This window comes from Malurus melanocephalus, unplaced genomic scaffold (assembly GCF_030028575.1).
Source record: "Malurus melanocephalus ecotype Western Australia unplaced genomic scaffold, MMel_1.1 scaffold_21, whole genome shotgun sequence".
Taxonomy (NCBI): Eukaryota; Metazoa; Chordata; class Aves; order Passeriformes; family Maluridae; genus Malurus; species Malurus melanocephalus.
This window is the reverse complement of record NW_026623253.1, coordinates 2,009,123-2,022,977: the sequence shown is the minus strand read 5'-3', so window position 1 is coordinate 2,022,977 and position 13,855 is coordinate 2,009,123. Positions and strand designations below refer to the sequence as shown.

General features: G+C 39.1%; 1 protein-coding gene across 4 annotated transcripts in view; it reads left to right on the top strand.

The window, feature by feature from the left end:
- Nucleotides 1-9,930: 9,930 nt before the first annotated feature.
- The window catches only part of POU1F1 (POU class 1 homeobox 1), a 10,369-nt gene continuing 6,444 nt past the window's right edge, over nucleotides 9,931-13,855 (top strand). Inside the window, exons 1-4 of one of the 4 annotated variants that reach the window (XM_057389908.1) lie at nucleotides 9,931-10,059; nucleotides 11,737-11,755; nucleotides 12,735-12,800; nucleotides 13,666-13,779. In XM_057389908.1, coding sequence (XP_057245891.1) covers nucleotides 9,931-10,059; nucleotides 11,737-11,755; nucleotides 12,735-12,800; nucleotides 13,666-13,779 — 328 coding nt within the window. Of the gene's footprint in view, nucleotides 10,073-11,736; nucleotides 11,756-12,650; nucleotides 12,801-13,665; nucleotides 13,780-13,855 lie in introns of all 4 variants that reach the window. The other 3 variants (XM_057389907.1, XM_057389909.1, XM_057389910.1) reach the window with 3 other exon arrangements.

The window sequence follows — 13,855 nt, the reverse complement described above, 5'->3', positions numbered from 1 at the left end:
TTTTGTGGTAGGGGATGCGCTGGCATTTTTGTTACTTTCTTATTTTCCTTGAGGAAACAATAATACACCACTGAAATTCACTTCTACTTAAATATAAACAGGTCAGACCATGCCTGATCTCTGAAAAAAACTGTGCTAATGCAGACTTTCTTTTAGATATGCCAAACCTTTATTTAATATGTTGTATRTTTTTGTTCAACTTGTAGTTTTTACTGGACAACAAGAAAAATGTTGGGTCCTCCAGTGCAAGTGATTTTTGCACAGTGTGGTTGAGTCAACTGAGTAGCAGAAGGGAGCTTAGAAAAGGGAATTACAGCCACTTCCAAACTGGGGGAAAGCAAGGTCYGAAAAGAGGAGAAAACAATAAAGARAAGTARYAAGATAACAGAAAAGGGGGAAATTTCCGTATCTGATCATCCAAGGAGCTTTGGGAAGATGCACTCACCTGAATTACATTTTGCAGAGTAACGCTTTTCATGTAAATGAGGGACTTCAGGTTTTTATTGTAGTTTGTGATGGATCATGTTACAGAAATGTTTGGAAAAGTGGCTATTTTGCTTTCTGGTTTTTTTTTTTTTCTTTTATATTCAATTTGTTATTCTTTACTTGGTCTGTTGGAGCCCACGCCTGTAAATGCATTTCATAACATGGTGTTGGGATTATGGCACCATCAGCAGAGTAGACCTTGAGGACATATCAAACTCAGAGATGCTGTTTAGAAATCAGGTCCTTTCGCTTGCTTCCCCTTTGCTCTGAAAATACTCATTCATACTGCTCTGAGGGTCAATGGGGAGGGGAATTCTCTTAGAATTCTTCATTATGTGAATAAGGAGTTCCCTTTTTTTCCATATCTGTGCAGTCTTGGCCCAGGCACACAGTTAGGAAATCACACTGAGAATCAGGCTCCTTAGCCACAGCTACTGCTCCTCTCTGTGCATGGGAAGGAAAGGGGATTTCAAAGGTCTAAATGCTGTTGAGTTAAACTTTGGATTTCATTTTCCTGGAGTAATTCTCTGTAAAGAGCAGAATTCTGCTTTCCCCCTCCCATGTTTGTATTTCAGTTGTACCTTTTTTGTTTCAATACCTGCAAAATGGTGTTTTATTTAAATATCTACTCCTTCATGGCARCATACTCACTGGTATGGTGAGGAGATTTTAGCCATATGTTTAATCTATATGCTGTTAGACTAAAATGCAGGGCTGAGGTTTAAAAGGAAATTTCAAAGCCCTGTTGTTCCTGCCTCTCACTACAGAGTTTGTGTGGTTGGGCTCTTTAAAGGGTTTTAGCAGAGCTGTGATGTCGTGAAAGGGTTGTAGACACAGTAGTTCCAAGGATAAGCATTAAAATATTTGCCTTGGGGAAAAATGAAAACATYTGAATGTTTTCAAAGAGTAGGTAATTCTTCTACACCCATGCAAATTGTAAATAATAATTGCTCCCTTGCTGTTGTTTGAGTTGTGCTTTGCTCTGGGAGGTTCCCCCTTGCCATCTTTTACCTGAACAGTATTTTAAGAGGGGTGCAGATACAAATAATGTCTCACTTGTAAAAAAGCCAGAAAGCCCCCTCTTCATAACCCCCATTCTCMCTTATATTTGAAAGGAGAGAGTGATTTTCAAATTTCAGCTTGAGTGGAGCCTGAATCAGCTCAGATCTTGCACAGTGGCATCTGAATTTTAAAGGTTTGACTCACGTGGTCCTCTACCTGTGGACACAGCCCAGAAGRCACAAGTGGAATTTTTGAGTTCTTATCTCAAACTAGTGAGTGATTTCAGGCTTCTCCCCCTGGCACAGGAGCTGTACAGTTTTATAGGTGAAGCTCTGATCAAAATGTTGTTGATAGATCTGGCTCCTGTCCCCAGGCTGGCCCCTGATTTAATATTCTCTTGGGCAAGCTACTGAGCACATGGTGTCCTCACCCAAAATATTCMAGCAATACCTTTTGGGCACAACAACGAGATCTTCAGATGACAGGAGACACTGAAGGGCAAAAYTCACCCTATACCATGATGATTATTCTTTTCCTGAGAAGGTGCACTTTTCAGTGTTAACACTGCTTGGTAATGATTAATCGAGTTGTGTGGATTAAATTTTCAGCAAGAGTTATGAGATACTTTCCTAAAGAATAATGCATCTTAAATGTTATGTGAGATTTAAGAATTAAAATTTTATCTCATATTTCAAGGAATTTTAAATGACCTTCAGACTGAGCCAGCCAGTGGTTTGAATATGCAAATGAAATCACTTTGCTGGCAAGATGTTTTGTTTGGTAATGAAACACAAAACTGCTGACCGTGTTGAGCTGCTGCTGTTTGTCTGTCTAATACAGTAATATTCATCCATGCAGTGTGTGCAGGCAAAGTTCAGGTGTGAATATAGATGACCAGGATTTTCTGGGAGCTCATATAATGGTGTCCTGTAGGTTTTGATCTTTGTAACCAGCTGATGACCTTTATTTTACACTGATAATGAGAGAAAGTGGCATTATTCTGTCACTTGGCTCCATGAATACAGATTTAATTGAGGTCTCATCACTAATCATTTTAGCAAATTAGAAAGTGTCACTTAGCCCACATCTTGTACCAAGCTGTGTTTCTGAAATATTTTGCTTGCTGCTTAATTCACTGATCAGTGAAGATRTCAAAGTCTGACTCCAATATTTTGAATTAATTTCAGTCTGGTTTAGGGGTTCTTTTGTATTTATTTTTTTTCTTCTTGATCGATGCTATCATTTTTATTAGACTGAAGCTAGAGAATTATAAGTAATTTTCCAGTTTGAAAATATGACCACTACAGTCATCTCAGCAAAAAAGAGCAACACGTATCTGCACAAGCTGTGATCTGAAGTATTAAAATGGTTTAAAAAAATTACAATCCAGACCTCAGAAGATTCAGTTGAGTTTAGAAAAATCCACAGATCTTTTTTTGATCTCGTGCCTTTACTGTTGTAAATCTTACTAGGTAACATTGATRCTGTATAAATTCTCACAAATCTGGATTAATTCCGAAAGAGTGGATGACTAAAGTTGCAGTTTGTCTGGAAAGTTTTCCTCCCATAGTTTATTTTGGTTCTACARTTTACCTCGTATGGTGCTCGCAATGCTGCAGATCATAAAACTTGAATATTTTTTCTAAAATAACCTCAGGTAATTAAAAAAAATCTGAAAGCTAATGAAAGATGCCTGGAGCATTAGGAGAGAACATTCATACAGTTATTGAAATTCTGAATGATTTTGTATCAAAGCTGAAACTCTCCATTTAAATTCATTGATTTGATTTTATGCCAAAATTGCTGAAATTGAAGATGTTACTTTTAGTTTTGGAACAATTCTAGAGCTGAAAAGTGTTCTTCAGTTCTGGTGGTCAGATATCCAAATGCAATTGGGAACGCACCACCCACAGAAAGTTTTTTCTTTCCTGTGACAAATAAAGAGAAAGAAATGGGGAGTAGGGACAGGAGGCACCGAGCAGAAGGAAGCAGATGAGCACATCAAAGGGTGATTGTTATTCCAGAGGGAGAAGAAGGGGGAGAAAAAGTGAGCATCCTCACTATTCAGTACATTTCCTGTGAATTTTGCCACATCTTTGTCCCAGGTTTCAAATAAAACTGAACAATGGGCAAAAGTATTAATCAGCCTCACAGAAACTTATTTCAGTTGTTGCCTTTTATGTGCCACTCACACTTCCCTGGAGAGGCTTGGGCATGTGAGGCACAAACTCACCTCTGCCTGTGAGTCATGGAAAGCTTGTAGGAACTGCCTGGGCTACCAAATTTTATTGGGGATTCCTTCTAATTAAGTTAATGATTAGCTCTAATCAGCTAAGAGCTGGAGATGGGGTCACCTATGTGGCATGGAGATACTCATGAGGATTGTCTTGCTACAGCAGAAAATTTTCTGTGACCCACCAAGGGCTGGAGCAACACCCAGATCCTGAAATTCCTTTCCCAGGAAAATACAGAAAATGAAAGTTATTCAAAGGTGGCACAGCCTGCAATGCCAAAGGCATCKTGCTCTGATAAACAGCCACGGGAAGAATGTTTCCATCCTGTAAGTGCACTCTGAACCTTTCAGGATTTTTGACCTCTGGAAGGAAATTTCTGACATCCTTTCAAAAGTTGGTGAGGYTGGTATTCAATGACCTCTCTGGGAAAAAGAAATTTTACTTTTGGGGATGTGTGAAGTGAAAGATACTTTCAAGGAAGGTATTTGGAGTGGTTGTTCACAGTCATTTTTTCATTCAGTTGCTGAATTATGTAAGCCCAGTTTCCAAGAAAAAGTTGTGTTCAGTAGATTTTCGCACTTTGGGCAGGGGATAGAAGTGCTAGCTTGTACTGCTGGTTAGATCCTTGCCTTTTTGACAGAAACTTTTCTTGCCAACTTTAATAGTAGAAGGATAAATTCATAGCAGATCTGCAGGGATAGATGATATGTTCTTAGGTTATGTGTAATGTGGATGAATTTCACTATTAATGAGGTAGATATTCAAATGACCGATCTGGGCAGTTCCAAGGCATTTTCTAGGGCCAGATTTGGGATTTCAGCAATCTGGGTTAGCAGCTTTACCCTGGCAAGCTGTCTCCCTTAAGTCCTATTTGTTTCCTGTACTTTTTGCCCTGTTGTGCTTAYGCTCATTCAGTTTTTCTCTTCCTTCGATCTTTGCGTTGCTTCAGGGTGTGTCTAAAGGGGCATTTCTGCAGCATTTCAGATATAGAAATGGTCAATTCCTCTTGTTTTTTTGTTTCTTTTTTTTTTGTTTGTTTTTTTGGGTTTTTTTTTGCGTAATTTTAAAATAAACGTTACATGTTGATTAACTGCATTTGGGGAAAGAGTTTTGCTAACAAAAGTACAAACGTTCATAAGCAGGGAATGTGTATTTTGCCTCATTTTGGGTTATATTAAAATGCACATGATCAGTACCATTTACTGCATTCTGTGCAGAGGAATATTTACTAAGGCTTTCTGAAAGCAGTGTTTGTCTTGTGCCTTGAAAGGCAACACTGGGAAAGAACTAATGGTTTGGACACTGTAGAAGTAGCCCATGTTTGCATGATCCCCTTTCTGAAAGGACATAAAAATGGAACAAATTTATTTGGAGATGAATAAAAACACTCTCTGAAGAGTTAAGGTACTAGAAATACCATTGTATTTAAATTTATAACCAGGTATATGAAATTCTTTCTCTGTGTGGAAAAGTTCTGATTTTCCAAAGGAACACATGGGGAAAAGAAAACTTTTTCTACTGTAATGGTATTTATGTGGTCCTGAATGAACTGAAAAATGAGTCAGTTGTAACACAGATGAGTTTTAAACTTCACCTTTAATAAATGTGAAATAATTTCTCGTAATAACATTTTGCAAATGCTTTAAAGATATTAAGTGCAAATTGGGATTTTTTCCACACACTTTAGTAAAGTCATTCCTGGTACAGGTCTCCTGGCTGCCCCACCTATAGCTGTTGGCCATTATGATTCTACTCTGCTTTTCACTGGAATTGGGCTGGAATGAGCTTGGGCCGCTTCCACGAAATGTCAGGGTCTCCACCAGTGTATTTGCAATGTTTATCATTTTGAGGAGCACCAGTCTGGCTGGGAGCACACAGAGAMGAGGGGAACTTGTCCATCTGTTATGTCAGATTTTAGCTTCTAGGGTAAGTTTATCCATATTTCACGATGCTCCCTGCCTGGGGAGCTGCTGCCCAGGCTCGGGCTGTTCTTTGAGAGCCGTGGGAACGGCACCTTTCCCTGCAGATAACAGATCATGTCTGAGCTGCACCTTCGGGGGGCTCTTTTCTGCAGAGATGATCTAAAGTTAAGGACAGGTGGCTCAGAAAAACAAATAATCTTAGGTTCTTTTTGGTCTTTATCAAGTAGTCCCACTTGGTCTAAATCAGGCTTTAAGGCTTTTGTTTGCTCTAATGCAATTACACATGTTTTTTACTCAGACTCCAGTGAGCCAGACTTTGGCAGCAAGGCTGGATAAGCTTTCTATAGGTTTTTAAAAGCAAAATGCATTGTGCTGCTCCCTGGGAAAGTGTCTTCCTTAAAAACGTCTAATCCTCCCTTCCTTCCCATCAGTTGTGAACGAAACTATCCGTGGCATACACTGACAGTTCGTGAGTCAATTTGTGTTTTACCTAAGAAAGAAGTTTGTTTTCTTCTGTGCAGAGTGTAATGCATTTAGAGATGTCTTTTTCATTTACAGTGTGGGAAGTAAACCACAGATCCATTATATCCCTCTGTCCTTTGGGGATTCCAATAACATGAGCACAGTCATTCCAGTTCAAGGATTTCTGGATAGGAAAAACTATTGTGGGGAAGAATTGTGTTAATGTGCAGAAATGTGCAGATCTTTAGAGCAGTTTTATAGCTTTTACCTAACCTAGTGAAAACTAGCAATGAAATTATGGAGCGGAGAACTGGGAATTTCAGTGTTCGGAATAAAAATGAAATATGACACATTAATATTTACACACAAGTACATTGCACAAAAGTGGGGTGACACGACGCAAATTGCAGCAGTATTGGGAAAAAAGAGTTGAAGATCTCTCTCTCTCTGTGTAGTGAAGGCAAAAGTGAAGCTCACTTCCCAAAAAAACCCCCACAAGTTCTCTGAGATGCATTATTGGGAGATATATATGTATTTGTACATACACACACTCCAGAGTGCAAATGTATGAGTGAGTGRCTGTTTCAGCAGGATGTATTTCATCGTGTATATGCTTGTAGAGACTTCCATCTCTGCAAGCTCTTTATTTGAGCAAGCCTTAGAGTTTTCAATTTATGTACAAAAGGGCTTGGAGACCTGGGAAAAGGAATGAATGAATGATGCTGCCAAGACTTGCACTGTGCCAGATTTTCTTTGTAATTACGTGGTGCTTGGCAAAGGTGAGGCTGGAAATCTGTGTTGTCTGWCAGCATGGGATCATCCCTTGGGAACAGAAATGCTGTGCTCTGGGAAGGAAAATGATTGTGTTTTTCCTGCCTGTCTCRTGGCCAGACCTGAAATCCTACAATGAGATGTTATTTCTGAGCTGTGAAAACCACGTGAAGGGATCTTTTTGCCATTAAAGCAGACAGCTTAATGATGTACAAAAAAACCCTCCTCAATGAGTTTTTGATGGCTTTCTTCATGATTTTGGGATTCAGTCAGAAGAGATTTATGGAGCTACTAACATGGAGTAAGGAYTGGAGTCAACTTGAGAAAAGACAAGAAGGTAAGTCAGAATTATCCCTTAAAGGACAGTGCAAAAAAGTGGTCAGTCATTAAAATCTTCATTCCCCCCCCATCCTCCTTATAGAAGTAATAGCCACTCAAAAGACCAGGTTAAATAAGAATTCAGCAGGAATTAGATGGGCTTTACTATGACATTTACCAACCTCATGTCTCCCTCCAAATGGAGAATGGATTCTGGGTTTCAGGGCAGAGAAACCCCACTGAACTTGTGAGGGCACTTGTAAGGGCAGGGAAGAAAAGATCTCTTTCAGAATGAGGCTTGAAATTCCTGCCAGAAACCTTCAGCTGAACTGTGTGCTGTGAGGCAGTCTCAGTCTTAAACTGACCAGTCTTAAAAAGTGACCAGGAAATTACAACATTTGGAGCCATAGAGTGACTTTGGGTCAGGCAATCTGCAGCCTTAGCACAGTATCCATGGAGGGCTGTAACAAAGTTGAAGGGAGGTGCTACTCGTGTTAGAAATGAGCTCTGATGCAGGTGAAATTTTCCAAACATCTAGTATTGGTAACAGTCTAGCTATTCAGGATGCTCAAAAGTTATACCAAACAATTTTATTTTAAGCTGAATGCAACTAATAAAATGTTGGTCATGATCAAAATGAAAAATAGTGAAATTATTGGCGAGAAGTAGGCGATATAACACAAACACAAAAAAAAAATAGATTGTTTTTATTATTATTCAGCACTGTAAAACACAATAATGAATAGCCAGGGCATGAGAAAACTCATTTGAGGTGGTGTCTGGGCTGGTGTCACAGAACAGCTGTATAGCGCACTCCAAAGGAAAGCTCAGTGCCTCAGGTTTGCTGACTGAATTCACTTTCCCAGTCCCAGCTTCTGTGGGTGAGCAAAATCCACGAACCCACAACCACCCCCTCTAATGAGCTGCATTGGTGTGGAAACCCTGAGCACCTGGACAAAGCTGGGGAAGCCTCCTAACCTCAGGAAAAAATGGAAATCTGGAAGTGAGCTGCATCTTGTACTTGAGGACAGACCACAACTCCTTTGCATCTAGACAAGAGTGTAGAGTCACACTGTAAATCTTCTGTTTATTCAGTCACATTCACAGTGATACCTGCCGGGATAAGAAAATAGAATTGTCGAAGTCAGGGCTGTAAAGTGGTTCTTGGTGTTTCTTTTTGTCCCACAGCTTCAAACCCTGGTAGGTACCTGGAGGGGAGCCCCTGGTAGATGCATCCCTCTCCTTGCTGAGGGACAAAAGGAGGTGAAAATATCAGTTCACCAATAATTTTTGAGTATGAATCCACACAAAATAGTTACATTGAGCCAAGCCCAAAGTAATACAAATGGCAGCTCATTTTGTGACAGTATCTTCCATAATATTGCAATCATTACTTTGATTTTTTGAGTAATTTTTGCAATCTGAAAGTGCACATATAGATAAGTAGGTGTGTGTGTAAAGCCTCACTGCTGTTAAAGCACATGTGCACTTTGCCATATGCAGTAATTCTGAAATTTCTTAACAATCTCAGACACATTCTTTCTCAAAGCACTCTSAAATATAAAGGATTCTACAGAATGGCTCAGGGCAATACAGCTTTCCTGCAATAACACATGAAAAATGGTGCAGTAATAAGTATGATTGCTCCCTCTCATGTACCTGGAGTTGTTGTTGTTAAAATGGTAGCTCAGACATCTGATCCAGTTTGTAATACCAAACACACCAAAAGTTTTGTCATCTTTACATAAAATATGACCAACCATTTTTGGTAACAAAAATCAAACCAAGCCCACCTTTATTGCACCTACATAGAATATGTGACTATGGTGTACTGCAGAAGTTTTCATCATTTTAGGGTAACTCTTATGCTCATTAATGCTCCAAAATAATTCCAGTCTCACGCTGAAAAACTGATCTTTGAGTAAWGATCCTAGTTTTACTTAGAATCTTCTGGAGAAGACTTTAGATGCTGCAGTAATATAAATTAATAGGAGAACCTGTGAATGGGTTTTAAGTGGCACCGTGGACTCTGTCAAGAGTTCATCTCAGATAAACATTTAGCACATSATGTTTATGTAAAGTTCAAAATATCTGTTCATAAACTTCCTCCTGGATACAGCTGCTTCATATTACACACCTCTGATTTATACTGGTATAAAGACAAATGATCACTGTGAACCTGTTGGGAATTAGATTAATTCCAATTATTTTGCTATAGGTTCTTGACTCTTGCAGACTTCTGTTTGAGCTCTCAGACAGGTTACCTTCCAGACAATTGCCTGGATGAGATTTTGGAGGCAGGTGTTAACTGTGGAAACTTACTTAGTGTTAAACTTACTCGTCTGTTGCCACCGACTTTGGAGACGATACTTTTATTTTTTCTTTTGGTCATTGTCCTTCACAAAAGACCTAATTGAAAATATCTGTCAAATCATGTCTCTGGTTTCCCTCTTCACCCCCGCCCCCCCCAATTAATTGGACACGTATTGTGTTTGTGTGGGAAGGAAGGAGGCTCCGTAGCAGGGTGACAATATTGCTGGGAAAAGAACATTAAAATGGATGAAGGGATTTCMTGGTGGTATAAATACCTGCACACGACCTCCCTGTGCTCCGGAGCCCTCCTGTGTGCGCATATCCAGGCAAAAAGCCTGGAATAGAGTTTGAGGAGCCACCAATCCTGCAGGATCTGCTCTGGTAGAACACGGGACAGGYGGCTCTCTTGCCTCTTGGAGGGTATGAGCTGCCAAGCATTTRCTTCCTCAGACACCTTTGTGCCCTTGAATTCTGAGTCTTCTCCCTCTCTGCCTCTGATAATGCATCACAGCGCCGCAGAGTGCCTGCAGGTCTCCAACCACACCACCAATGTTGTGTCTACAGGTACTTTTTGGAAATACTCTTGCTCTCGGTAGCTCTCATTTACAATATTTTTGGTTTCACCAAGCTCTGCAATATTTAAAGTATTCAGTATCAATGCTCAGTGGGATTGGGACTACATCAAAGTAGAAGCGATTTCACAAAACTCTGCATAGGAGTGAATCAGGAAAACAGCAAATATTTGTGTTTAACTAAATAYGTTGTTTTCTCTAAGTTTGTTACAAGATTACACTCAAATATGCTACCAGCTTAGAAGAGGTTTAAATACTGTTGTTGGCATGACTATAGTCTTCAATGACAAGTGTCATGTAAATTAATTGAAAGCTAATTTATTATACAACCACAACTTAAAATATTATAAATTACTTTAAATAGAAATTATATTCAAAAGAGCTCAGGTAGGAATATTTCTTGGGTGGCTTTTAAAGAAGGAAAAACTTATTGCGAATGGAACCAAGGCTAAGATTTAAGTGGGATATTCAAAATTGGTAATAGAAACCTTATCAATATTTTTGAATTTTGTACATTTGTGTATATAATCCAATTAGAAGCATTTGAATACAAGGGCTATTTAACTTCTGAATATCTGAGACAAAGAGAATTTTAATACTGCAGAGGTAAGATTCAGGAATAGAGGAATTGCTTATGGAAAGCTTTCAGGAACAGAAAAAGAAATAGTTGATTTATTTGAAATTGCATTAACATTAGAATTTTATTTGGAGTCTTAACAAGAAATCAGCTTTTTCCCAAAAAGCATTGGTAATAAAACATTTTAATGAAAAGAAAAAGCATGTAAGGGGTGAAAACTGGTCATCGGTAACAGATAACAGGATCATCTTATACATAAAGCAAGAGGCTCAAAATATCCCAATACAGCTCTGGGTTAGCAATAGTGGCAGGGAATAGGAGAATTTAAATTTTGTATGAGGTCAAATTTATGTATCTGTATCACAGCAGTATTTTCTTGATTCTTCTGACTTGTAATGGAAAGGACACGGTGACAGCCAGCCCAAAGCCCCTGCTTGCCTGCTGCAGGTTTAGGTTCTGGTGTTTTGTAGCTGCCACTCAATGACAAATGCCACCGCAGTCAGGGAAAATTTTGATTTCAGGATCACATCCAGAAGATGATCCTGTGAAGAAAATGACCTTGGGAAAGCAGAGACAGAGGGTGGTAACTGTAACAAGTCAAGATTTACAAATTTCATACATAGATTCAGGACTTGTAAGAAACAAATCCACTTGGGTGAAAGAAGGTGAGGACACAGTGTAATGGTGAAATAATTTTGAATAACTTATTTTAARTGTTAAAAGTTTTAAAAATATATATAACAATTCTGTGTTTCACAAGAAAGATATAAATACCTCTGTTAAAATATTACGCCATATCATTCAACTGATGTTCTGCAGTGTCCCCAACACTTTAATTGCTATTATTTAATTTAAATAGCATCATCTTCACTATTTAATTTTAAACTCTTATTAACATGTTAAAAATTATACTTCATGCATAAAAGTTTTAGTCTTTGGATTATGAAATAGTAGAAAAATACAACCAGTAAACACAGACCTTAGCAGAAAAGTTGCATTGCTTTACATGCATTACAGTTATTAACACAATCTTTATTTGCACTGCATCTATATTAGTAAAAGCATATTTGCTTTAGTAGAGCTTATATCTGTATAAGTGTATCAAAACAAGACATTTTACTGTTATGATTACTGTTGTAAAACCCAAAGATTCTAATCCTAATTAAATAGACTGTTTTGAACAACTGGAATGTGTACTTTAAAATGCGGTTTTACATATTTGAATGCTTGTGAGCATTAATTTTTAATATTCTGTTTTATTGCAGTTGTTAGAGGGGACAGTACATGCATTTTTATTCCTACTTAAGCTCGAGAAAAAGCCATATCTCTATATTGCATTCAGCAAAAAATGGTCTCATTCTTCAGGCACTGGCTATTACCAAGCACAGAATCAAAATTCCCCTGTGAAAACGCCAGAGATAAATTAACCATGTGTTTGTTGGTGCTGGAGATGGAGAATGCTTATTTTGGCCTAACTTTTCAGAGGAGCCTAGAATTTACCATCTTGTTTCTTTACCACCTTGCCAAAGCATTCTGAAATGATTTTTGTGGGCTTGGCACTTAAAAAATTGTGAGTTTTGGGTTCCTCCAAGCAAAGGTCCCAAAGTGCTGCCTTTGGAAGCCCAGGTCTTCATTCACTGCAGGGTTTGTACGACAGTGAAGGCGATTTTCCGAGAACACAGAATCAGTTTTTGTGTGAGATGGAATGAATCTGTGTGAGGAGAGGAGCAGGTCTCCTCCTGAAGAGTGCAGTGCTTCCCCTGCTCAGCAGTTTACGAAAACTGGGTTATGCCCATTGATTGTACTAAAAAACAATGCACCAAGGCACACAGCTCGACAATTTTGAGTCCTGGCTCAGAGGATTGCCCGCTATTTTTAGTGGCAGCTCTCCCTGACAGCTCCCTGTTAACCTGATGGCCATGGCCATCCATTAAATGCTCACAGAACAAGCTGCAGCAGCACACAAAAAGCTTCTGGAATGTTGAATTCTTACCTGTCCCACCTGTTTTGTCTTTGCTCCCAACTCGTGTGTTCGTGCACCGGCTTTGCCACCCCAACCCCGGGACACCTCGGCCAGGCCTTCACTACTCGGTGCCCTCGTGTCACTATGGGAATCAGCCTTCTACTTATGGGGTCATGGCAGGTAAGGGGTCAGCCCTCCATGGGGTGGACTGTCAGCATGTGGATTTCAGCCAGCTTTCCTCTGGAGGGACCARTCTGAGACAATTGTTTAAATAAAATGGGATTTGGATTAAGGCACTWGAAAAAGGGTTTGGAAATTAGGGATCAATGCCCAGTTTCCCCAAATCTCTCCTGAAATCACTCTGTATTTTATCTCTGCCTACAAGACTGGGAGAGTGCTGCTGTTTTTGCTCACCTCTGGCCACTTCTCCTGGTGATTGTCACTTTTTGAGGGACCAGGAGTGACATTCCCAGTACACAGTGTGTTACCAATACCTGGGCTGATGAAGCCCTGACTGAATCTGCAAAATAAAATAAAATGATGCCATAATGAAAAGACAGCTGAATTCAGCAGGCAGATCAGATGTGTGATCATGGATTTTTATGCTCATGGATGCATTCTGCTAATTTTTCCATGTCCATGGCTCAGTAAGAGTGAGGCACTTTCATTCTGCGCAAATTTAAGTAGCAATCAATGAGATAATGACATGAACCAAATTAACATAACTCCCAGGAAATAACTGGGACTTGTAAATAATCCAAAATCCAACTTAGAATTTTATTTCCTGTAAGAATTAAGGAAATACTAGAGTAAATTAGCGTAGATTAATATATAAGCATATTGACAGAGAGTGAGACTTCCTTCACAGTGTGCAAATTTCCAATTGTTTCTATTCCATTGTGCATTTKTGTGTCTTTTGCAAASATTCCTGCCATTGTTCAGATCCCTRGGGAAAGTTAATAAGTATTTAAATAAAATATATTGCTCAGAAATTAATTTTTATTCTTCTCCTTTCTTTTCTTTTTGTACTTACTTTTATTTTTAGGTATCAAACCTGCRACTCCAGAGATGCTCTCAGCAAGTCTCTCCCAGACTCGCATCTTGCAGACGTGCAGCATGCCSCACCCCAATGTGGTAAATGGTGTCAGCACCTTGCAAAGCAAGTCCATTTCTTTTAAAGTATTTTTCATTGTCCTTTGAGATTTTTTTGTGGGTTTTGTTCGTTTGTTTGTTTG